The following is a 26776-nucleotide window of genomic DNA, read 5'->3' on the forward strand; positions in this document are numbered from 1 at the left end:
AAAAAAGCCCTTTAAGGATTTAAATGTTGAACTGCCTGGGACTTAATGGAGAGGAGAAAGAGGAGATTTTTCTTATTTTAAAACAAATGACACACACACACCATTTTGGGTACAAAAGCTCCTAATAAAGATGCCCTAAAATAGACTCTAATATTCACAGGAATTTAATATATAATAAAGGTAGTATTACAAATCAGCAGAGACAAAAATGGCTACAAACGGTGTTGTGGAAAATTTAATTAACTGCATAGGGGAAAAAATACTGAGTTGTCCTCAGCAAGAGGTAGGGTTTTCAACAATAGAAATCATACATACAAAACCTCTGGACCTCAAAAAACACCACAAAAAAAAAAGCTGGGGGCAAATTATTTGCAAAAAAGAAGAGACGAACTAAAGATTACTATTCTTAGTACATAAAAAACTCTTATAAATTAGTAAAAAAAAAAAAAAAGGTCAAAAAATAGTCAAACATGAAAAGACATGAGAGCCAGGAAGAATGCATTAACTGCACTGATATCAAAGAAATGCACATTAAAACAAGGATATATCAGTTTTCACCTATTAAAATGGTAAAAATAACAAATATAATACCCACAGTGCTTGAAAGTATTTTCATACATTGCAAATTGGCAACACTTATCAATATTCTTTAAAACAGTTATATCCCTTAATACAGTAATTCTCCTGTCAGATGTCAGTCTCCTAAAGAAATAACCAGGGATGTTAACAAAGATTTACAAGAATCTTCACCAACAGTACTTACAAGAAAAAATTAGAAATGACAAGGTCCAACCATAGGGGATTAGTAAAATAAGTCACGCCTCATCTATACAATGGAATGTTCTGAATTCATTAAATCTTTTTAAGGCTATTTAATGACATGGAAAAAAAACCATAATATTAAGTGAAACATAATAGTAAGTAAAACTGAACTGAATGCTTCTCCCAGTGACAGCATCATAATGTTAACTTACAGAACGTACAATTCAAACAACTGCCTCCCCTGCTCCCACAACACCCTTCTCTACTCCAAGCCATCCTCCATCCTCGCCTCTGAAGCCCTTCTCTTTCTAAGTTACTCCCTACCCCTGCCCTTCTTTTGTTGCTGGGCCTCCCCAATGTAAACATTTCTCTGCAGATCGGTCCCAGAGATAGAACACACTTTTATAATCACTTAAATCTTCTTAAAGGACAACTTTTCCCCCAATACCCAGCATCCTTCTCTGCTGCTTCAACCAACTCAGGACATCCAGCTCTGTTCCTCCAACCCTTACCTCCATCCCAAAAAGCTTCTCCTCTTTCCTGCCTATGACGGGCACTCAATGAATGAATGAATGTGTAAATGATCTAACAGTATAAATTCAATTCTAATAAAGGAAATCAAATTAGTGATTTTTAGTCCAGATGATAAAATTACAGAATGCTTTTATTTTCTTTTCCACATTATTCTATTCCGCCCATATTTTCGACAACAAGTGCATACCACATATATTTTTTTTTTTTTTTTTTTTTTGCGGTACATGGGCCTCCCACTGTCGTGGCCTCTCCCGTTGCAGAGCACAGGCTCCGGACACGCAGGCTCAGCGGCCATGGCTCACGGGCCCAGCCGCTCCGCGGCATGTGGGCTCTTCCCGGACCGGGGCACGAACCCGTGTCCCCTGCATCGGCAGGCGGACTCTCAACCACTGCGCCACCAGGGAAGCCCCCACATATACTTTTATAATAAAGAGAAAATAAACAAACAGAACTGTACTTTCCTCTCTATCTTAACTGACCCCTGGGTCTAGATTAGAGATACTCAAGTTTGACCAGTGGTAATAAAAGAAGATCAGTGATGCGATTTCCATGTATTTTGGAAAACATTTAGGACCTATGGTAGGTCTGGCCTCAACAATTGGCCTCTGGCCACTAAACAGCAGTTCTCTTTTCTGGAATTAAAGATTAGCGCATTAACAAAATTAAAGCATGTCTCAAAATCAGACACCATCTCGTCTGCCATCTAAGCAAACTGCAGATGAATGCATAATACAAAACTATGCAGAGGGCTTACAACACTATTTCACAAAGTTGGCTGTGTTCTTCCTCTTTTCACAGCTGGCCGGCCTGGTGCACAGCATGTTTAGCTACAAACAGCTCTGCTGACTCTCCCTGCAACATTTTCATGGCTCGCCAGTAGATCTGTCCGCAGTGCTCAGGTCTACCAAGGGGGTGGTTCAATTCTTCTTTGATGTAATCCATCCAAAGATCTTTAAAGGGAATCCCAAAAGTTACTGTAAACATACAATTAGGTAACTGACAAGGCTTTATTACATAAACTTAATTATTTAATATCAATTCAATGCAAGATTTCTAAGAAACTTAATAATTTCTTGCTGTTAATTTTCCTAGAACCCTATGGAAAACAATACCTCTCTCAGCTTCTTTACACTATGGTATTTCAAAGCCTTTTTTTTTTTTTTTTTTAAAGTAGAAATCTTCACTTGGATCGTGACAGTCTAGTGCTCTCACCTTCTGACACAGCCCACATTCTACTATAGAATGTGTATCTCTCAAGAAAACTGCTTTCACTTTAAAAAGAAAGAATCATGGCAGTCTATATATTTCATAAACTCAAAAATACTAAATATTGTAGAGGGAGGATTTTGCTGAGTCTCTTTCAAGGTGAAACAGACCTCAATGAGTTCATTAGGACCTTGTCAGTCTGCTTAATAAAACTTGCTTGGGTTAGTAAAAATGCCATATTCATTCATTTCACCAGAAGGTCTGCTGAAACCTTGAAAAAGCTAATGTATTGTTTTAAATCTGAGTTTAACAACTCTACATGTCAGTTTTTGAGTTCACAAGTAAACAGACTTTACATGACTTAACCTATACCAAGAAGTATGTTTTACAAGTCCTATAAATTAGATACAGACAGTGTGGCAACAGCCCATGACAATCTTTGTCAATTAGTATCCCACTACCCTTCTGCTGTAATTCCCACCCCATTTTGTTCTGACCTACATTATTAACCTTTTCCTTACAAATATCACATTTTTCAAGGAAACCAAACCAAACGAACCTCCTTCTAGTCCAGAGTTCTTAACAGAAGATCCATGGATACCTGGGCTTGTGAACTTGAAATTATAAGCAAAATTATGTCTGCCAGCATTTATGCACTGAATGAGGGAGGAGGCAGGGGAAGGATGACAAGTTTTATCCTCAAAGAGGCCCATGACCCCAAAGCAGTTAAGAACCACTATTCTAACCATCATAGGTTACAGACCACACATGCAAACAGACCCATGTGTCTATAACTGAAGTTTACTTACCAGAATCCACAGATCCAAATTCTCTCAAAGCTCTCTCATAATATTCTCTTAAGTTCGCCATCTTGCAGGATTCCTAACAAAAATAATCAGACAATCTTGCCTCAAAAGCCTAATTTATAACGTCACAAATTCATTTCACACGTATTGTTAAGCAGCTATCAACTATTAGGCATTTGAAGGGGAGGAGAGATAGGTTTAAATGAACACAGCCTGACTCTGAACTTATCCAGAGAAAAGTCAAAGACACTACATGGCAGAGTGAAGTAAACGCCAAACAGTGATAAAAGCACTTTGTTTTGGTGGCAAGGAAAAAGCCTAATTAATTCTCACCTGGGGGAACATGGGCACCTCCACGGGAAAATATACGTGAAAGCCCTGAGGGAGGAGCAGGATTTAAATAAATAAATGGGGAAGGTTCTATTCCCTATGGTAAGGGATTTCTTCCTTTGAATATCTGGGCTCTGGCACATGTTAGCCATACCCACCTAAAACTTTTTATATCAAGGCAAAATATATATAAATACTACTTATATGAACTTCAGGAAGTTTTCTGAACCCATCAGACAGACCTTAAAGTTTCCTCACCCATAAAATGAGGACAATAATATCTTAGGACAACTACAAGGATTCAATTAAAATGCTGATGAATTATGCACCAAGCAGAGTAGACAGTGCTAACTTTACAATCAATACCTGTTAATTCTTCACCTCTACTTCCATTTAAACATATTCTCTTTGTTTCATTTTCAAAGCAGATTAATTAACATCTTCAGTTTAAAAATCTTTTTGTATAGTGAAATAACTATTTCCTCATTCCAATTTCTCTTCGCTGAGACTGTACTATTTTATAAAAAGCCAGTTTAACCTCACATCTTACACATGCATGAAAAACAGAATCACACTTTGTGAAGGGCTCATAGTGTGCATGGAACTGTGCAAAGTCCTTTCCATCCAGTCTCCCATTTGGCCTTGTAACCCTCACACCCCTGGAACAGGTATTCCGACCTCCTTTACAGATAAGGATGTCGAAGCTTAGAATTAAGTGACCTGCCCAAGGCACATAACCATTGTGTTATTAATCCAAAGCCTGGCTATGAATTATTATGCTAGACTAAGTCCTATACTGTAAGACAAGAACAGATCACTGACCCACACAATGGTCAAACCTATGAAAATAAGAGTTCAACCTCATTGTTAATTTTTCAAAATTCAAATAAAAATAATAAACACCAATCTCTGGACTTCCCTGGTGGTCCAGTGGTTAAAACTCCACACTCCCCCTGCAGGGGGCATGGGTTCAATGGGCAAGGAAGTTCTGCATGCCGTGCAGTGTGGCAAATAAAAAAAGTAAAAAAGTAAACACCAATCAAAATACCAAAATAAAAGAGAGAAGGCGAAACTGAACACTTGGAGGAGGTATGGAGGAAACAGGTATACTGATATATATACATGGTGATTATCACTATAAATAAGTACAACTTTTATAGAACTATCTGGCAATATGTAAAGAACGATTTAAAAAGCCAGTATAGGGACTTCCCTGGTGGTCTAGTGTTTAAGAATCTGCCTGCCAGTGCAGGGGACACAGGTTGGAGCCCTGATCCCGGAAGATCGCACATGCCGCGGAGCAACTAAGCCCGTGCGCCACAACTACTGAGCCTGCGCTCTAGAGCCCATGAGCCACAACTACTGAGCTCACGTGCCACAATTACAGAAGCCCATGAGCCTAGAGGCCGTGCTCCGCAACAAGAGAAGCCACCGCAATGAAAAGCCCGCGCACCGCAACGAAGAATAGCCCCCGCTTGCTGCAACTAGAGAAAGCCCACGCACAGCAATGAAGACCCAACGAAGCCAAAATAAATAATAAATAAATAAATAAACATTTTTAAAAAAACAAAAAAGCCAGTATCTCCAGTCCTCAAAAGAGAAGGAAAAAAAAAAAACTATATAAGCAAAATGCTTGCAGCGCTGTTTTCAATATCAAAAATCTAGAAACAACCTAAACGTAATGGAATGGTTAAGAAGACTACAGGTTTAAGAATAATACAACAACCATTAAAAATGATGCCAGGTAAAAACACAAGAATGTGTTTACAAAATGATGTTAAGGAAAAAAAGTGAGAACCTCCACATGTCATGTAAGTCAGAAATAAAAACATCATAAAACTGTGCATATGTATGTAAATAAGGATTAAAGAAAACAATAAAAATAAAAATGATCGGTTGTGTTATTGCGAGGGGATTACAGATATATTTGGACTTTCATGTATAATTTTTTTTAACTGACACTTTCCTGTATTTTTTCTCATTCACAAGTTCAGTTAAAGAACACCAGAAACAGTTATGAGTGCCTACTCTCTACCTCACAACCCAAAACAAGAGACAGACAGGGCACTGGAGGCAGAAAAGCAGCACCTCACACAGCCTGGCAGGGAGGACTTCCTGTAAGAGGTGACATCTGAGTTGTCTAGTTTCCAGACATGTACCTTTTCTTCTTTGCTTGATTACCATTCCTAAAGCCACATCTATGAAAAAGGGGTTGGAGGAAGGGACCAGAAATTATACCGTATTGTAAGGAGAGCTTTTTAAATAACAAAGTGCTGCCATAGATTAGTTAGCACTAATCCATATTCCCAGACAAAAAACGCATGGACAGGACACTTACTTGCTCCTTTTCAAATTGGATCATCTTCCTGAAAAAATCAACTGAAAATGGACGGCTTTCCTGTAAACTAAAAAGGAACAGGGGGAACCGTTATCTTCCACAGTGAAGAAAGCCTCTTACATCGCATAAATATAAACACCTGCGCCAGTGCCTCCGCCACACGTAGCTGGATAAAGTCCTGGCTGCAGTTCAGCATGGCGACTGGACCTGGCTACCAGTCACTCACCATTTTCAATCTCCAGTGCCTTTACTCTTCACCACCACCAAACACCTACCCAGTTCTCTTCCTGTTCTCTTCTTTCTCACTCTCAGGGTTTTAAGTTCCCTCTCCTTCATCTCAAGGTCTTTTTGAAGGAGACCAAGAACTCCATTTCTAAGAATATATTCTAAGAAAATAATTTCCAATACGGACAAATAATATTTGTGCACAAAGGTTCATCAAAGCAGTTACTGTGGCCAAATAAATCATGGCACGTCCACAGGGTGGTATATCATATAGCTGTTTTTAATAAATGTTATTTATGAAGAATTGTAACTGGTAGGAAAAAGGCCAGTCTAGTGTTCATCAATAAAAGTGGTACACCACGTGCGACTATAGCATAATCTCAGACATGTGAAAAACAAATTTTAAAATGATACATTAGGACGGTTTTTCTCTTGATGATAGGATTACAATGAATTATTAGTTACCTCTCTCTCTCTTTTTTTAAAAATTTCCACAATGGGTATGAACTTAACAGCTCTTGGATTTATTCCTCCATCTATTTGTGATTCATATCATCTGGGTACGAGGGGCTAAGAAGGGGGTTGAGAGACTCATAATAGCTATGCGTGTCTGTGAGTACCTTTTAAACACAGCTCTGGCCTTTTTGTAGCCACCACTTCGATAAGCCCAATCCAGGTACTTATCCTTCAGAGTGACTGAGTCGCCACCCGTGATAGCTAAGACAGCTTTCTAAAATTTAAAAGAAAAGAGAAACAAGCTACATGAGGAAATGTCTACATATCAAAACAAATTTTCCCAAAACCATCCCAGGCCATGCAATGAATAGTGCTTTAAAGGGAGCACCTGCTTTAGAAATAACCCTTTGAAAGCTAGCCAACTGGCAGGGCTATCTGCTCATTCCCCACACACAAGACTTACAACAGGGCGCCTGTACCTTAAAGATTGCTTCAGTGTCTTCTTGGCTTTTGGCACCTTCACTCCACTCTGCCCAAGAAATCCACAATGGCAGACAAATCTGCTCACAATTTAAAAAAAAAAAAAAAAAAGGTTAGAAAATGACACCTTAGCGCTATGCTCTGAAAACTCGTCACTATAAAGACAGGTTCCTCCTGAGATAATCAATATGTGCAATACAGAGTCATTCCCAGTCTGCCCCACTGTACAGAACTCTCAGTGCTTGGCAGGAATGGTACACCGGAACACAGACAGCCTTCGGACCCAGTTGCCCAAAGCAATACTCTCCTGTTAATTCTACTTCCCCCTGTTGGGGAATACTGCCTAAAGTTATTAGCATCAATTACCAGTAAGTTAAGCACTTAACAACCCAAAACTAGTCACACCCAAGCTACCCAGGTCACGTCTGTGCTGTGTAGGACCACAACACAAGTGCTAACTAATCTAGGCTGAACTATCTAGCCTTTGTTCATGTCCCAGCAGCACATACAAATGAGCGGTAAAATAACTATGATTTTTTTTTCCCCCTATTTTAACTCCTGGAATATCTTTTTCCTACTAGTATAAAAGATTCACTACAAAGCTTTAAGGTTTAGTCTTTTAAACTTTGAAGTTTAGAAATAATATTCTATTAGTATTTCTCACTTATAAGATATATAAACAGGAATAGAAAAGTTTACATAATTTAGTCGACTTTCAAATAATGAATTAGAAATAGGCTGGTAAATGGAAGTAATTCTTCCACCCATGATCCCTGAACCATCATCACAAATGCACTCTGGGGCCAGCTTTCCTTAGACAAGTCTACTCCAAATGAGCTTTGGCTGCAGTCTTAAAAGGTTTCCCAAACAGAATGAAATACAAAAGACACAACTCACAGACCTGGGGTTTCAGGTGCACAAAGGCTTCTTCAAAAAGCATGGCTACGTCAGGGCTCTTTGAGGCAATCAGGACCTGCAGCTTCACCTGCCACATCATCACGGAGCCTCTGAACAATTCCATCCCGGCTCCTGCCACCTCCAGAGCTTCTGTAAGGAAGTCATGGTGCAGCAACAACTCGCTCTGGATAAGACAAAGGGTCATTGGAAAAGTATCTACTGAGAGCTACATTATCTATGGAAATGGGGACAAATAAAGACCTCATGCGAGGCAATAGATTCAACAGCCTTTCTCCTAAACCTTTCACCATGGTGGCCAAACAGGCACAAAGTAAAAAATTTGGAATTTCTCCTCCATTCCCTGCTCCTATCCCCAAGGGCTATCAAAAAAACATAAGTGAAAAAAAAAAAAACATAAGTGACAAGCAGATGGCCTAAATAATTTAGGTTGAAAGTTATATTTTTAATAAAATAGTTCACTATAATAAAACCCACATCCACCACCAGTATTTGTGGGATGGTAAAGAAACAAGTTTATTCATTCAAACAGAGTTGGGCACACTATAAACTGGTACCCATTTTTCTGAAAAGAGTCATGAGACTGTTCATGCCACAAACTTGGGAATTTTACTTTAACAAATATGACCCAACAAATAAATGAACAGGAGGAAATATCTGTTTAAAAATGCTTCTGTCCACACTACTGTAACAGGGAAAGGAAAACCTAAAACCAATCCAATTCTACAAAATTGTAAAAAAGCAAGTAAATGGCAGTATATAATGCATTCATTCAGCAAGCATGTTAATTGCACGCTATAGTCTAGACTCAATAATGAGGAGGTCAGGTGCATTCCCTACTGCCCACAGCGCCTCCAATTTAGTAGCAGAGAGTCTGATACGTACCATCACAGAAAAAGAATCATATGCTACAGGAGTACAAAGCAGAAGCACCCAACAGAATCTTTGGCAGTGATGAGAAAGGACTCCCAGAAAGGAAGCCCCATCTATGCTGAGACTTAAGAACAGGCATTAGGTGAAAGCAGAGATCCCCAGGAAAAAGAGAAGACTCTCCCACCAGCATGTGCAAGAAGCTGAAGATGATAGAAAGCTTGGATCCAAAAGGAAATCCAAGTTCAGAATGCCAAAAGAAACTAATAATGGAAAGAGAATAGGACTGCCTAAGCCACGCCCAGCTGAATTCACAGGGTGGGACAGACTGTCCTGCCAGCAGCATTCAGTAGCTCCAACAGAGCAGCTGAACTCATCAGCCTGGGATTTTTCACAGATAGATTCCATAATGGAAGAAGGGTACCCAGTCGTGGTACAATACAATACGCTACTAATATATATCAATAGTTTATGTCGATCTATGTATAAAGTATAGAAAAAATGTTAACGTAAAAACAGTACAACACAGTACAAATCAGCAAGACATTAATTGCAATTACATAAAAATTGTGTAAATTATATAAATCAAAAGAGGTTAAGAGTTATACAAATAAAAGGCATTCAATAAATATAAAGATTTTTGTCCTTTTTTTTCCACTAAGAAAGTATTTAAATACATTAACACATTCACCATCTCATGGAATGCTATCAACAACTTTGTGAGGTGGCAAAAACAAGGATCACTATCATTATTCTAAAATCAAGTAAACCAACTCAGAAGGGTTAAGTGGTTTGCCCATTACCTACCTACTAAGTCACAAAACCCAGTCTAGACCTGTGTATTCCCACACTACATTATTCTGGTCTCTATATAATAATCCTTACCCACTTCAGAGTATAAGGATTGGTTAATATGCCTCTTACTAGAATGTCAGTTTCTAAAACACTGAACACATCTAATTTGTCTTTATTGTACCAGCGGTTAATCTGAGCCAAGCGTAGGGTTCAGGAAAACATGAATGGATGGACAAACAAAATACACCCAGTTGTGACTCTGTTCTGCGTGTTTTCCACTATATATTACAATATTCCTCCCTCTACTGGTACAGATTTCATTTCTGGCACACACTAAATACTGACAGCCAAATAATAAACACTCTCTACATCTACCATGCCAATCTTCCAAATGTGCTTAGTCATAAAACTATATATATTAAAACACATGACACCAGCCTGAACCAAACAGAAGTAAGTACATGTAATTGACACTGAATGTGTCCAGGTCCTTACCCACTGCTTGTACTGGAATTCTGATAGAAGTTTGAGATCATGTGCCTTCCTGAATGCAACCATGGTTCTTTCCAGCCTCTGAAATCAGAAAAAAATCTCTCAGTTCATCACAAAGCTCCCAGCAGGGGTCTTTGGCCTCTGACAGGAACGAAAGTAGTTTTACACCTTTCTGAGAATTGAAAGAAGGGACGGAGGTGGTTTCACTTATGATTAAATGATCTGGACAGTGGCACCAAGCACAGCCCAGGAAGAGAGGACCTCCTTACCTGGTGGCCAGAACTAGGGCAAAGCAGACTCAGACCTTCAGAATGACAGGTCATTCACAGGACAAAGAGTGGTTATGCAACAAGTTCTTGGAAGCTGTCTCAGACCCCAAAAACCTGTGCCTATGTTCTTTCAGAAGACACTTTCTAGTCAACCACTGTAACCACATAACAAAGTCAATACCTTCTCTCTGAGGTGCCGACTGCTTGTCTTCTTAGCAAACCTTTCCATGCAAAAGTTGATGTAACACTTGCACATGGCCTCTGGAAAAATCAGAGGGATTATGTTGATCAGACCAGCAATTCTTTTAGTTTAACAGTCATCGTACATCTTTTCTTTGAAGGGAAAACTCCTCTGAGGAAGAGTTTAAACTGGTTTAGTCTGGTGAAAAATATAAGTTATTCTGATTACAGCTTATCAAACATCTCAAATACTGAGGGCAAACAACTGAATAGTGACATAAATACAAAAATTAAAAGTCTTATCCATGTCATGCACCCTTTACCTTTATTTGCCAATATTACAAAGTTATCAAGTAAATCTATAATAGAAGATAATTAAGTAATGATAATAAAACAACCTTCTGAATGATCACATCCTAAGTATCATTTATTTCCCCAAATAAATGAACAAATGCCACAGCTATCGAGGAAGGTCATAAAAGAGAAAGAACAAGTTGGAAAAGCCAGGCACACTGTAAACTACCACAGAGAGGTTCCAGAAATGGATTCTGGTCATGGGAATGGAGCTTCAGATTCATATTCAGGAACACCGTTACTCCTCAGCACACAGGGCCTGGTGAAGCTCACCTGTAGGCAGAGTCTTCACCGCCTCTTCATACACAGCACAGCACCTCTCCTCCCGGCGGCCCACCTCTGCCACTTTGGTTTGTTTCGTTGTGGGCGGCTCTTCTCCTGGCTGTGACTCGATCTCTAATTCTCGGCGGGCCACATAATCCCAAGTGAGGGGGTCGTCTGTATGCAGAGCCTGAAGGCTGAAAAATACTGACATCAACCTAGGACATAAGATTAACTCAGAACATCAAACAGAGAGACAGTCCCAATGCTCTGAAAATGTACCCAGGACACCCCTTTAAGAATTCCAGCACCAAAAGGGTCATTTCCCAACAGGCTCCCCAGATGTCTTCACCCTCACTATGTAAATGTTGTCAATGGATCAGAGCTGTCACACACTTGTTAGTTTCAGATTGCTTCAGACATCATTCACAAATGTTAACTTGTAGGTTAGCTCTCAAAGTCAAACCAGCAGGTATGTGTGACAAGATACCTGGTTCTCGAGCCCAAGAAAACCTTATCATATCTAGACTCTTGATTTTCTCTAATAGAAGGAGCCTAGTCATGTACCAAAACCCTAAAGGTATCCACAGAGCAAACTGATCCAAGTTCTCTCTTATCTCCTACGAAAGTAAGAGTCCTATTAAGGGTGAAGTACCCACAAGGTAGGCTGCAAATAATTCTTCAACCATATAACCAGACATTAAAAGAATAATGTCTGGGATTTCCCTGGTGGCGCAGTGGTTAAGAATCCGCCTGCCAATGTAGGGGACACGTGTTCAAGCCCTGGTCCGGGAAGATCCCACATGCTGCGGAGCAACTAAGCCCACGCACCACAACTACTGAGCCTGTGCTCTAGAGCCCACAAGCCACAACTACTGAGCCCACGTGCCACAATTACTGAAGCCCGCACGCCTAGAGCCCATGCTCTGCAACGAGAAGCCACTGCAATGAGAAGCCCGTGCACCGCAACGAAGAGTAGCCCCTGCTCGCCACAACTAGAGAAAGCCCGCACGCAGCAACGAAGACTCAATGCAGTCAAAAATAAATAAATTAAATAAATAAATTTAAAAAAAGAATAATGTCTGATTACCTGCAGCACTCAACTATAAACATTCATGAGTACAACTCTCATCTTAAGGACAAAAGACATGCCAGGAAAGCAGGAATATAGATTTTTATATAAGCTATAGGACATATTTCTTATTGAACAAAGGCAAACTATTTCCCAAGGGAAGCCAGTAAGTGAGTCAAACAACTTCTCCAAAAATACACTTTTTATGTATACATAAAATACTATACAATAGTCCTAAAACAGCTTTCTTGCAAGGATTTTGTATGGTATCTTCTTTCCCCCTTTCTAAATATCCAACTTCAAACCCTTACCACAAGATCAAAACAGACATATTCACTTTTCCACTATTTTACTTACTCATCATAAATTTCTCTTTGCAGATCTTTGGCAAAGTCGAATAGCTGTGCAATTGAAAGCAGTGACACATGAAATTCTGCACCTAAAATTTAAAAAGCGAGGGAGGGGCGTAAGACTCTAAAGGAGCACTTTCTTAAAGTACTGGAGTTAGTTTTGGTTTTTTTATAAAGTGGGAAGTAAGATAAAACAAAAAAATCACCCATGGTCCCACTATACAAGCAAAGTCATTATTAATATTTGAGTATTCATTAAGGACTTAATTCTAAGCATCTTTAGGACACAAAAGAATGTACTAAATCATTTATTCTTTTCAACTCCCCACATGATTTAAGTACTCAAAAACTTATTGAAATGTTCAGTTATAATCTAAGGGGAAATAAGCCTTTTCTGAAAGAATCGGGGCACTATTCCCTACAATCAGAGTTTTATACACATTCTAACAGAAATTTTCAAAATAGGCTAAAGGTTCCTCATTATAAATTGAATGTTTCACTTTCCCACCATAAATAAATTTTCAAAAGATACCTACTTTTAATTATGTTTACAGAATTTTTGTAGATGATCCTTGCCAACTCGCCCATAAGGATTTCTTCAGCATACTCGAGATTCCCCTAAAGAGTACGATATTAAACAACTGAACGGGTAATGCCAGTAAGTAGAAATAGCGCTAGAATGAAAATTAACAATCCTAGACTACCTGTGCCACATGACCTCTGGCAAATTACGTCTCTCTCTGGGCCAGTTCCCTCACTTGTAAAATGTACAGCTTGAATAAGATCACTGATCTTCCAGTGTATTCTCAGGCTCCCAGAGTTGTAGCAAGATTACATGGCTTAAGGCCTCACTCTCTACCTAGACCAGAATAGGTCAAGTTTTACATGCCATGTTCACCCTTCTGTGTAAGATTTTATTTGGATAAAAAAGTTCAAAGCTGGTAACCACAATAACAGGTGATAGTGAAGTTCCTTTTTCAGCTCTAATATTCTCAAACTTGTTTCTTTAAACTTACTCTGTCACGTAAAAAATTACATAAAAAGGAAAAGAAAGAAGGCTAGGAATCACACGTTTCACAACCTTTCTTGAGCTCCTTCGACCCATTAACATATCATTTAATGAGATCATAAAGAACAGTATGTAGCCATTCCATCAGTAATAATTTCAAGGACCACTCCAATTAGTCCAAATGTCTATTTTTAAAGCACAAAATTTCATTTTTATTACTAAGCCCATTTTAATTAAATCAATGCAAGACATTTAAAAGTTTCAAAATATTAAGTTGGAAAGAAAAGTACATTCTAAAGATTTTCTTTTTTATTCCCACTTTGTCTCCAAGACCTGAAACCAAGAGCCACCAGGCAGTCAGTCGCGTGGTGCTGGAACTGCTGTGGCACTGGAATGGAACCCGCCAGCCACGGGCAGACCGGCAAGTCACGAACAGTGCTCCTAAAGATTTTCTGTTACTCCTAAGCAGGTTCAAAACACTATATCTTGTTAACAGGTGACAATACATTAGGATCTTACCACATCCATCTTGGCTTTTTCAAACTCTTGCTTTTCCTTCCTCAGTTTCTCAGCATGCATCAGCTCCATCCTAAAATACTAACACAGAAGGGAAATAATGAACTGAAAACCTTTGGAGATAATTTTCTAATTAGAAATATATAACATGCCTCTTTTTACTCATAAATATCAGATCTGGGGAAGTGTGGAGGGAGTGTTATAATCTATCTTGTTATGAAACTAGCTGACATTGACAAGGCTTTTTTTTTTTGGTTGCGCCACGTGTCTTGCAGGATCTTAGTTCCCCAACCAGGGATCGAACCCGGGTCCCCGCTGTAACTACCAGGGAATTCCCTCTCCCGAATGTTTCTATACAAACATATGGTTAACACATAATACAAAGTTGGATTTGTCCAGAATTTTTAATACTTTGAATTCTATGTTACAAGACATATTAAAATGACGAGTTTAAAAACAATGTTTGGGCTTCCCTGGTGGCGCGGTGATTGAGAGTCCACCTGCCAATGCAGGCGACATGGGTTCGTGCCCCGGTCCAGGAAGATCCCACATGCCGCGGAGCAGCTGGGCCCGTGAGCCATGGCCACTGAGCCTGCGCGTTCAGAGCCTGTGCTCCGCAACGGGAGAGGCCACAACAGTGAGAGGCCCGTGTAGCACAAAAACAAAAACAAACAAACAAAAAACAATGTTTATATTCATTAACCCAAAAATTCTGCTTCCAGAAATCGATCATAAGGAAATAATCCTAAATACCTAGAAGTTTCATACACAAGGGTATAAGAGCAAATAACGCAGACAATCTAAGTGTCTAAAAGTAGGGAAAGTAAAATATATTATAAAAGAAGCAGACTGGTGATGCGGCCATAAAACAGTTACAATAGTTTAGTAATGGTGCACCACATTTCTAGTGATATTCTACTTTGTTTTTAAAGCTGGCTATAAAATTTTGCATATAACACAATTAACATTATGTAAAAAATGTGCACAGGAAAAAAGCCTATGAAGAAATGTTAATAGTATTTGTCCTCAATCAGTCACACTTTTTCCTTTTCTGTGCTTTTCTGGCTTTTTTCCCAAGATTTTCTACAAAGTACATATTACTTTTAGAGTGGAAAATTTTTTTAAAATCTTTATTTTTTTTAACAAATGCAACTATCAGGACAGATAATGTATATCTCAAAATGTGACTTGGAGATACCTGGAGGTTCCCAAAACCCTTTCAGGGGGTCTACAAGGTTAAAACTATATAAAATAAGGCCATTCTTCTCTTTAAACTTTGTTTCAGAAGAGTTTTTTTCATTTAAAAATAAGTAACCTATATTGACATGTAATGGGTTTATTATTTTTTAGTGCATATTTTTAGATTTCTTGGTTTTAATTTTCAATTCAATTAAATTTCAATTAAATATTTAATTTTCAAATAAAATTTAACAGATAACCCATATAACAAAAGATTCTTGGGGATCTCGGTAATTTAAGATTGTAAAGGGGTCCTAAGACCAAAAAGTTTGAATATCACTAATATAAATTAATATATACTAACATGGGACTATATTCGTGATGTATTAGGTAAAAATATAGAACACAAAAATGTGTAGTAGAATTCCACTTTTCAGAATAAAGCCTGTTTTAAATATCTGTAATATGCATAAAAGTATGGGAGGTAAAATTATGAGTACTTTTTCTGTTACTTTTTTCATAAAACTGCTTTCTCTGAACCATTTATAATAAATAAATTCTATTTACTTTTGATAAGAAGAAGCAAAAATTCTACTTCCATTTTAGAAAATACAAGTCTAGGCAATTGTGAAAGCCTCCAAAAAACATAAACAGTAACACCATACATTAGCACTCTAATAGCAGGGATGACTGATTCTTATAATAGTTTCTCAATAAAAATAATAAAGGCCACAAAGAACTGTCTAACAGAATATGAAGAGAAAGGACGCAAGACTCTAATATAAAACATTAAATTACTACAAAACCAAAATACAGTTGAGACAGCTACAAAACCTATTAGCTTTAAGACCCATCACACATAGGGGTCTTAATGAGGGTCTCCCTCAACACATAGGGCTTAATTTTCCTTTGAAGGTTCAATAGTAGTTTCTCCCTTATTCTGACAAATACCTCAGAAAAGGGTGCAGTTTCAATAATATGTCATTTCTAGCATTTGTCGGGGTTTTTTAAAATTAAATCTGGCTATCATTCATTGTTCTCGTGCACCCCTCAAGGGGGAATAAGTCCACCAGGAGGGGAAGGAAATATCTATCTCAAGAAAACTAGATGAAGAGAATGAGAACAAAGTGGGGAAAACAGCAAGGGAAGCCAAAAGAAGCAGGAAGGGGATGGGAGGGGAGAGCAGGAGAAGGGGAGGGGAAAAAATGAATGAATGAATGAATACATACATACAAAGATATAAAGATGGCTGAACCCTGACCCTCAAGTAAAGAAAGGTAGGGTCCAGTTCCCTATCCCTCCCCACGGTAATGGACAGGTAGGAGTTCCAATCTCTCACTGAAAACCTGGAAGATGAGCAAAGTCAACACCTACTACTGGCCAAGAAATACCCTTCTGACCCCCTTTCCCCAGCAGCTCCCCTACTTATTCCTAGTCTCCATAAATCGAAGCCTTTTTAACTTAATAAAGTATATACGTCTCCAGAGGACCAAACTAAGACATGACTCTCACCTTATGTTCACACACACTCACCTCTTGATAAAGTTTCGGGCACTCTGGATGAAAGCGCAGAGCCCGAAGAAATAGTTGTCTTGCACTTTCTGAAGACAAGCGATCTTCCATTTCCCATTTGGCCGCCATAATCCACAAGGCTGTAAGTGAAAAACATCAGACTTCATTTCAATAAAGTAATCAAGTCAGGTATGAAAAGACCAATGCACCAATTTTGATACCCAAAGATCTTTTCTTTAAAATCTTATCAAAAGAGGAAGAGGATGAAGATAGGGAATTTCTAATGGTTATCTGTAAAGTATTGTTGCTTTATCTAAAATTTAGAGTGTTCTAAACCAAATCTGTAAATGTTAACATCTGTGGGTACTTATGTGCCCGTTACTCTATTCCATCAGATCCAAGGTCAACATCATCATTAACTCACATACAAATTTTTAATGTCTTAAAATGCTGGAAAAAATTGTGCATCTTGGAGTCAGTGAAATAAATTATTTTGCTCTTTTCTCTGTATTTAAAGTAGTTCATAGTTTTTTTCAAATGACTCAATTTTTAAAGTAAATTTTTTATCGTACCTACAGGGAATAAAGTCTTCAAACAAACAAACAAAAAACTTCTGTCCTTCTACATAAGAAATTAACCTTGAGGTAACATTCTAGATATCTCCCTAGAAACTTCATAAAGATCAGCAATTACCAGACACAGAGAATGGACCTGAGGACACGGGGAGGGAGAAGGGTAAGCTGGGACAAAGTGAGAGAGTGGCATGGACACATATACACTACTAAATGTAAAATAAATAGCTAGTGGGAAGCAGCCGCATAGCACAGGGAGATCAGTTCGGTGCTTTGTGTCCACCTAGAGGGGTGGGATAGGGAGGGTGGGAGGGAGACGCAAGAGGGAGGGGATATGGGGATGTAGGTATATGTATAGCTGATTCACTTTGTTATACAGCAGAAACTAACACACCATTATAAAGCAATTATACTCCAATAAAGATATTAAAAAAAAAAGATCAGCTATTACCAGGCAAGATTGCTTTTGGTAAAAATGAGCCACGGTTTGTAACTGTGTCTGGACGAGGAGGGCTATGAATGGTAGACAGCCACTGCTCTGGGCTTTCTTGAGCATGTGACTCCTGAAACTGAGCACAGTTCACAGATATAATACCTGGAAGCTGCACCCATCCAGGGGTCCTCTACGCCAGTGGCGCTCCTCTGCCCACTCCCGTGTTCTCATGCCCTCCCACCAAAGACAAGCCTCTGAACGGCTGACAGTACTAACGCTGTCTTGCTGTATCCTTCGGAATCAACCGGCGCCAAATGTAGCCGATTTTGAGTCTCGTGCGCTGTAAACCTAATACTCCAGAACAGACACTGAAGCACCTTCACTATAAAATATCGTACTGCTTACACAGTGTTCACAAGAGAAGTCCTTCTCTTACAAAACTTGAGTACCTACTCTGTGCTAATCGCTCTTGTAAAATCTGTATTAATATTTTCCCCTTTATGTTTCTGAAATCCTCAGACTTGACTGCCTCCAGACAGAATTCCCCTCAAAGGACTGAAGTGTTTCTTTCACCATCAGCTAAAAAGAAACTCAGTCCTTCTTGCTCACAGATACAATACCTGGCACAGTAACTAGTTCACAGTAGTAGGGATGAACTAAGAGGCAGCTATTCAGGAATAAAAACTGCTGAGGCCAAGTTCATATGCTCAAGTTCTCAAAATAATTCTCTTAGGTTTATCAAGCAAAATAAATTCCAAAATGGCTTGAGTCTACAAATAAGGTAGAAAAAGAACTGACAAGGATTTCACCATACCTGGCTTGTTCGAATGAATGGCCAACATGGCAGAGAATACCTTGCTAAGTTGAACTTTGGTAGCCTGTAAAAGAAGAAAAATTCTACTTCCTGCACAGCAAAGTCATTGCTATTAAACTCTAAGTGATCTGCACTGTACCCTCACCAACTCTGAGCTCCAATGAGGCGGCGACATCTGCTATTGCTAAGGACATATAAACAAATACAGATTCACTCAGGGTTCTCTTCTACCTAAACCACTTAACATAAACATTTTAAATATCTAAAAAATGTTTTCAACTTTACTGAACATATATGCATAAAGACCCTTTTCTTTTCAGCTGATATGGAAGCCATTTATATAGTCATTCAAATACGCAACAGGCTTCTTGGGTTCTTTTCCCATTTGTTAACCTTACACACCTTTGGAGAAAACATGGAGTTCAGTAGTCAAGGATGAGGTTTAAAATGCAGACTGACCAAAAGCAGGAAAGAAGGACCAAGACAGGGTTGCCCAATACTCACCCACTTCTTACAAAAGACTACATAAGACAGCCAAAGTTGAACATCATCCTGCAAGAAAAGCAATGGAGTAAGTTGCCTGAGTTTGAATTTTATATACAATACACCTTTGCATTAATTTTGTTTGCAACAGAGGCAGATTTCAGAAAATGTGCCACATCCCTCAGCCTATTAGGCTGCTCCTTACCCACGTTAGATCTCTTAACCATGACAACTTGTTCCATCCCCCCACTCCCACCTACTATGATCTAAGACAAAATTTGTCATCTATCCAATTTGTTCAATGCACTTCTGAAATGGTCTCAATCAGAGGCAGCAAACTAAAATTTGTCATTCCCAAGAATCCAAAGTACTTCCCATATAATACATCCCAGTCCCAGAACCAAACTTGAAGAAAACCAAGTTACTGAGGTGCTGCGCCTACTCTAACCTTATCTTCCACCTCCAAGTACCCCAGCTTGGGGTACTTTATTTAGAGACATATCCAAATCCCAGACAATTTTCTGGTCCTTAAATATGAATCAAATCCACTGTTTTCAGCATCATCGTCACAGACTAACTCTAAGGTAATGCGATCAATTTTCTTAATGGTTTCATAAGTGGTTTCAAGTCATGATATTATCATTAGAATTCTAAGTATTGAGATACCCAAGATAAGAATCCACAACCATACATCTGAATATCCATATTCATAATACGTATAATACACATCTTCACATCCCTTACAGCTAAGGGCACTCTGAACACATACTTTCCACTTGGCTGACGCACGTCGGAAGACACCTTGTACCCGGTGTACGATAGAATTTTCAATCTCATCCTTCTTAAATGAATACCCAATACGCTAAAAAGGGACATTAAAAAAAAAAAAAGCCTCAGTTTAATCCCATTTATCCAAAGCAGCATTCCCAGTTGATCTTTAAACAGTACTGGTAGAGAAAGCAAATAATTACAAGTATCATTATGAGCACACCACCACACAATTATCAATGCCAACTACTTCCCAAACCCAAGTTCTAGCTTTGCAGTCACACTATTTAATTCTATATTTTTTTCCAACTTCCAGAAAATCATCTACTTACAACTCGTCTTCGCTGGATCAGTTCCAAAAGATTGATTTCGTACTATGAAAGAAAAACATACAAAAAAAGAGAAAACAAGAAAAAGTATAACCTTTTATATAGAGGAGATGCATTTAGTCAAAATCATAAAGTAAATAAAAATCAAGAACACAAAACAGAAAATAATTTGCTATCAAGAAACCTAATTTACAGTAAATGTCTAGCATTCACTAAAAATTCACCTTACATCTGCAAAACTCAAAAATACATACATTAGCATGCATCTAAACATCTTAGATACAAAGAAAGCATGTTACTAAAACTCTAAGACTTCTAAGATTTACAATATCAATCTAACTTCCTTGTCTACAACGGTGTGTTCAGACTTTTAGGAAACTAACCATTCAAAAATTTTAGCTGACGCACAAGCAAATAAAGCAGATAAACAGGGTTGTACTAGCTGAAACAGGGCACCCAATTGGCTCTCCCTACCCTTGCCTCCAAAGGACCACTGAGAACCTCTAAGACTCTCCAAAAACCACTACTATATAATTCCTCTCTAAGCTTGAAGACTACTAGAGACAGAAGGCACAGAACCTTACGAGATCGCATGCTTCATTTTAAAACTGTCTTATGAAATATTTGAAGCATACAGAACACCCATGCAGCTACCCCACAGCTACGTCAAAGCCTACATTTTACTGTATTTGATTCAAAACGTTTTTAGAAATAAAACATTTCAAATAAAGGCAAAGCCCCCCATGTCTGATTCCACTCTTCTCCCTCTCCAGAGGAAATGATGATCTTGACTCAGGTGTTTATCGTTCACAAGCATGACTTCAAACTTCATTATAATGTTGTCTTGAATGCTTTTAAACTTTATACAACTGGTATCATACTGAATGAACCCATCACTCCATATTTTTACTGAACATTTTGACTTTAGATATATCCCTGCTGTCATGTAGAATTCAAGTCCATTCATTTTAACTGCTGTATAGCATTTCATTATATGAACGTGCAATTTACCTATCCTTCCTCCTGTGATGCGTATTTGTTTCCAATTTTTCTATTACAAAAAGCTGCAATTAATATTCTTGTACACATCTTCTTGTGGATATATCCAGGAACTTTACCACTAACATGTAAGCTCCTCAAGAACATGATTTCTGTCTGCTTAATTTATTGTTGTACCCCATCAGTGTCATGTACATAACAGGTACTCAATATATACTGTATGACTGAATGAATGAAATTGCTGGGTCACACAGTACATGCATCTTCAACTTCATGGGATATTGCCAAATTGCTCTTGGAAGTGGTGGGACAAATTATATGCTGATACTGTCAGTCTTTAAAACGTTTATTAATATGATGGGTATAAAGTAGTACTGCACCCTGGTTTTAATCAATACTTACCTGATTACTAACGAGGCTAACATCTTTTCAAAAGTTTACCAATGACTGATGTTTCCCCTTTGTGAACTGCATGTACCTATTTCTCCAGTTGTTTTCATTTTCTTTCCACTTGTTTGTCATTTCTTCTTGATTTGTAGTTTTTTACATATTCTAGATTCTGACTATATATGTTGCAAATATTTTCTCTCATTCTGTGCCTTATCTTTTTACATTATTTATGATGTCTTTTTGCACAGAAATTTTTACCTTTAACATAGTCAAATCAATCTTCTCTTTCATGGTTTGTGCTTTCACAGTCTTCTTCATTTTAAGAAACTTTTCCCTACCAGAATGTAAACTGGTACAGCCACTATGGAAAACAGTATAGAGTTTCCTTAAAAAACTAAAAACATAGAGTTGCCATATGATCCAGCAATCCCACTCCTGGGCATACATCCAGAGAAAACTATAATTCGAAAAGATACATGCACCCCAGTGTTCCTAGCAGCACTATTTACTATTTAGCAAGACATGGAAGCAACCTAAATGTCCATCAACAGATGAATGGATAAAGAAGATATGCTATATATACGTAATGGAATACTACTCAGCCATAAAAAAGAATAAAATAATGCCATTTGCAGCAACATGGATGGACCTAGAGGTTATCACAGTAAGGGAAGTAAGTCAGAAAGAGAAAGACAAATACCATATGATATCACTTATATATGGCATCTAAAATATGACACAAATGAACTTACTAACGAATCAGAAACAGACCCACAGACATAGAAAACAAACTCAGGTTACCAAAAGGGAAACAGGATGGGGGAGGGATAAGTTAGGAGTTTGGGATTAGCAGATACAAACTACTATATATAAAATAGATAAACAACAAGATCCTACTGTATAGCACAGGGAACTACATTCAGTATCCTGAAATAACCCATAATAGAAAAGAATATGAAAAATATGTATACATATGGATAGCTGAATCACTTTGCTGTCCACCAGAAACTAACACAACATTGTAATTCAACTATACTTCAATTTAGAAAAAAAAAAACTTTCCCTACCTGAAGTCATTCATGTTTTTTGTAGAAGATTTAGTTTTCCCACCACATTTAGCTATTCAATTCCATAGGAATTTATTTTTGCATGAGGAAGGGATCTAATTTTATGTTTTCAATGTGGATAATCAGAATCTCAATATAAAATGCCACTTATGTCTCATAGCAAGTATATATGGTTGTGTGCAGGCAGAGGGGGTATACATGTAAGAGAGGTGTGTATGTGAGTTTTTATATCAACTTATTTCAATTTGTGCTCTAAAACTAAACAAATCAACCTAATCCACACATAGCTCTTCAAATATATGAAGAGTGAAATTATTTGCCACTTCTTAAGTCTCCCTAAGGTTAAACATCTCCATTTCCTTCAATGATTCCTCCCAGAACAAGGTTTACGTCCTGGCTGCCTTCTAACCAAAGTCTTCTTAAAATGTCAAAGTCCTTCTTAAAATGTCATCCTGAGCTGACAATGCTCCAGACATAGTCTCACAAATGCAAAATATTTTTTCAAACCAACGTCTTCTGAGTGCCTACTGTTTGCAACCTCCTCTGCTCAGCTAACTTACCCAACACTCTACTTCTGTTCATGTAATCACTTAGATTATATGTTTTGACATGACATACTTCTTCATCTATTTGGATATAGCAATCTACTGAGCTTTAGGACCTCCTTCAAATACAAGATTCTTAGCCAGGTCTCATATATTGTTCATTCAGTAGGTTTTTTTAAAAGCTAAACTTAGAACCTTTTATAATGTTTATTAGTGTTAAAGTATAAGATTTATTTGTTTTGGTTTTTAATTTTATTTATTTATTGGCTGCGTTGGGTCTTCGTTGCTGCACGCGGGCTTTCTCTAGTTGTGGAGAGCGGAGGCTACTCTTTGTTGCGGTGTGTGGGCTTCTAATTGCAGTGGCTTCTCTTCTTGCGGAGCACAGGCTCTAGGCGCGCGGGCTTTGGTAGTTGTGGCACACCGGCTCTAGAGAGCAGGCTCAGTAGTTGTGGAGCACGGGCTTAGTTGCTCCGCGGCATGTGGGATCTCCCCGGAGCAGGGCTCGAACCCGTGTTCCTTGCATTGGCAAGCAGACTCTTAACCACTGTGCCACCAGGGAAGTCCCAAAGTAGAAGATTTATAACATCTTATTATTGGATTCTTTCTGAATCCTGATTTTATCATCCAACACATTATTCTCTCCCTGAAAACTGATCTAGCATGTGTGTGTGTGTGTATTTTTTTTTGGGGGGGGGGTGCTGCGTTGGGTCTTCGTTGCTTGTGCATGGGCTTTCTCTAGTTGCGGCATGCAAGCTCTAGAGTGCAGGCTCAGTAGTTGTGGCGCACGGGCTTAGCTGCCCCACGGCATGTGGGATCTTCCCAGACCAGGGATCGAACCTGTGTCCCCTGCACTGGTAGGCGGATTCTTAACCACTGGACCACCAGGGAAGTCCCAAGCATGTATATTTTATCTTCAATCAAATTTTCCATTCATTTACAGGACTGAACAATCTTGCAGTATACCTCACCTCTCTCTAAATCAACAGACCTCAGGCACATAAGCATTAACTTCCTAACCATGTGCTATCATCAAACTCACTTTCCTTTATTTTTCCCCACAAGACATAATTGATCAAACCTCTTGCTGAAATCCTGATACACTGGGTCTTTGGCAGACTCTGATCTACTAACCCTATAGAAGAAAAAAATGTTCAGTTTGCCAAGGACCAAAGCCTTAGTGGAGCAACACTATTACCAAATTACCTCTATTCCTGTTCAAAAATTACCTGTCTAATCATCAGTTCCAGAATTTTGTAGAAAACTGACATCAAGCTCACTATTCTATAACTGATTTTAAATTTGTGAGGGGATTAAAAATAAAATTATTCACTTACTTGAACATAATTGATAAAGTCTTCCTTAAAAAGAGTTCTTCGCTGTATTCTGTATTCTAGATCTGAAGCCTTTTTAATGATAGCCCTAAGGAGAAAGCCATTTAAAATGTAACACTTGAAACAAGTTAAATAAATAACTTTGGAATTTTTAAAGTTTATTTTTAATATATTTGAAACATCTATTTGCCAAAATATATAATTCCCAAATAATTATCCTTCATAAGCAAGTATATATTCTTTTCTTTTAATATAAATTTATTTATTTTTATTTTTGGCTGCATTGGGTCTTCGCTGCTGCCTGTGAGCTTTCTCTAGTTGTGGTGGGGTCTACTCTTCCCTGCTGTGCGGAGGCTTCTCATTGCGGTGGCTTCTCTTGTTGTGGAGCACGGGCTCTAGGCACACGGGCTTCAGTAGTTGTGGCTCACAGACTCTAGAGCGCAGGCTCAGTAGTTGTGGAGCACAGGCTTAGTTGCTCCGTGGCATGTGGGAACTTCCGGGACCAGGGCTCGAACCCATATCCCCTGCATTGGCAGGCAGATTCTTAACCACTGCACCACCAGGGAAGTGCCCATATTCTCTTACATAATTACCTCCGTGTTCTTTTTTATTATTATTATAAAGTATAGTTGATTTACAATATACTAGTTTCAGGACTTCTGTGGTCTTAAGGGCATGAAGATGTACCTTAAAACTTTCATGAAAATCACATCAATCGATTGCCAGGACCACTGACATTCCCACCAGCAAAGTAAATAATGTTAAGTAGTACTTTACATTATTTATATGTGGTATTAGTAGAGATTTCTTTTCCTCCAAATTCAAGTCACTTGGGTTTTAATAATAATCAAATTTCTTTCCTAAATTCCTCTTATTTCTGAATTTTCAACAGGTAGATTTAAAAAAAAAAAACCTAGATTGTCTCTACCTATACCACTACTGCAAAGGGCTTATGGGAGAAATCTCACTGTATTTAGCTAAGGAATGAACTAAATACAGAGTCCACTCTTATTAAAGAGTCCACAATATGTTGCGTTTCATAAACAAATGTTTACTTTAAGGTTCCCATAGCCACAGTACTACATTCGCAGTCATTGTAAAATGAAGAAATAGTCACAGTAAACTATTAAAAACTATTATACAAATTAATGAGTAACAACTATATACTAGTTGTTGGCTAAGCCCTGGGGTAAAATATAAAATCGAATTAAATGATCCCCATCTTCAAGTTTTGTTAGAATTATCTACTCCTCCTGGGCTCCCACGGCTCTCTGTTCACATCTCTAGGGCAGTACTCTACTACAATCAACTTACAGTACGCTGCACTGTGATCAAAATGTTTCACTTGTCTGTCTCCCCCACCATACTGTGTCAGGGCACCTAGCTCTTGACGGGCGGGTATGCTGGTTTTATCCCCTTTATAGCCTCAAAACCTCCTCCATGAAGAGCTGTCTGTATGTTTGAGGGGTAAATGGACGGATCACCTTGCAATGAATGAGAAATTAATTCTGGGCATCATCAGAATCTGGAAATGGGCTGCTACCACATTAGAAAATATAAACACAACCCAAGTGTCCCCTATCCCTGCCCCCCGCCACACACACGCCCCAGCCTCCCCTCTCTACCCACCCCAGCCCTTCCTCTTCCTCCACTCTCTCACTTAATCTCCGCACGACTGAACAGTCCAATGCGCTCCAGCTGTTGCAATTCGGGGAGTCGATCCTCTATGCGTTCCTGAATTATCTCCGCCATGAGGTCGAACTCTACAACCCGGCAGAGACCTTCTCACAGCCAACATGCACAGGAAGCGCGCCCTCTCTATTCCGGGGACCCGGCCTTGTCGCTCGCACGTGCTGACGTAACGTGCGCCCCAGGTCCCGCCTTTTCCGCTTCCGCCGCCTGGCCCTTGGACAGGGACCCCTGGCTCTTGCAGCCGCTGTCTCCCCCTGGCGACTGACTGTGGGTTTGCAACGAGCACCGCCCCCCTTCTCTGGAGGACTCAAGAGGACGGGAGTCGAGGGGTGGGGCCAGGATGGGGGTGGGGCTCCGTGCGCGGGATCTGGGATCGCGAAAATCACCTCGGGTCTAGAGGGGTTACTTGAAAGGGGCGTGAAATGCATTTTCTGCAAGATAT

General features: G+C 38.8%; 1 protein-coding gene across 1 annotated transcript; it reads right to left on the bottom strand.

Moving 5' to 3' along the window:
• Nucleotides 1-122: 122 nt before the first annotated feature.
• On the bottom strand, nt 123-26508 carry UTP6 (UTP6 small subunit processome component). The gene is made up of 19 exons (XM_079904826.1): nt 26303-26508; nt 24646-24730; nt 20314-20355; nt 19983-20075; nt 19235-19282; nt 18731-18794; nt 16933-17051; nt 14224-14301; nt 13232-13313; nt 12703-12784; nt 11286-11470; nt 10660-10739; nt 10213-10290; nt 8039-8218; nt 7137-7217; nt 6822-6931; nt 5977-6043; nt 3312-3384; nt 123-2246 (listed from the first exon to the last, which is right to left on the bottom strand). Exons 1-19 carry the CDS (start codon nt 26392-26394, stop codon nt 2089-2091), a joined length of 1797 nt encoding a protein of 598 aa, XP_079760952.1. The 5' UTR covers nt 26395-26508; the 3' UTR covers nt 123-2088.
• Between the last annotated feature and the right edge of the window lie 268 nt (nt 26509-26776).

Source organism: Stenella coeruleoalba (assembly GCF_951394435.1).
Source record: "Stenella coeruleoalba genome assembly, chromosome: 19".
NCBI classification, from domain to species: Eukaryota; Metazoa; Chordata; class Mammalia; order Artiodactyla; family Delphinidae; genus Stenella; species Stenella coeruleoalba.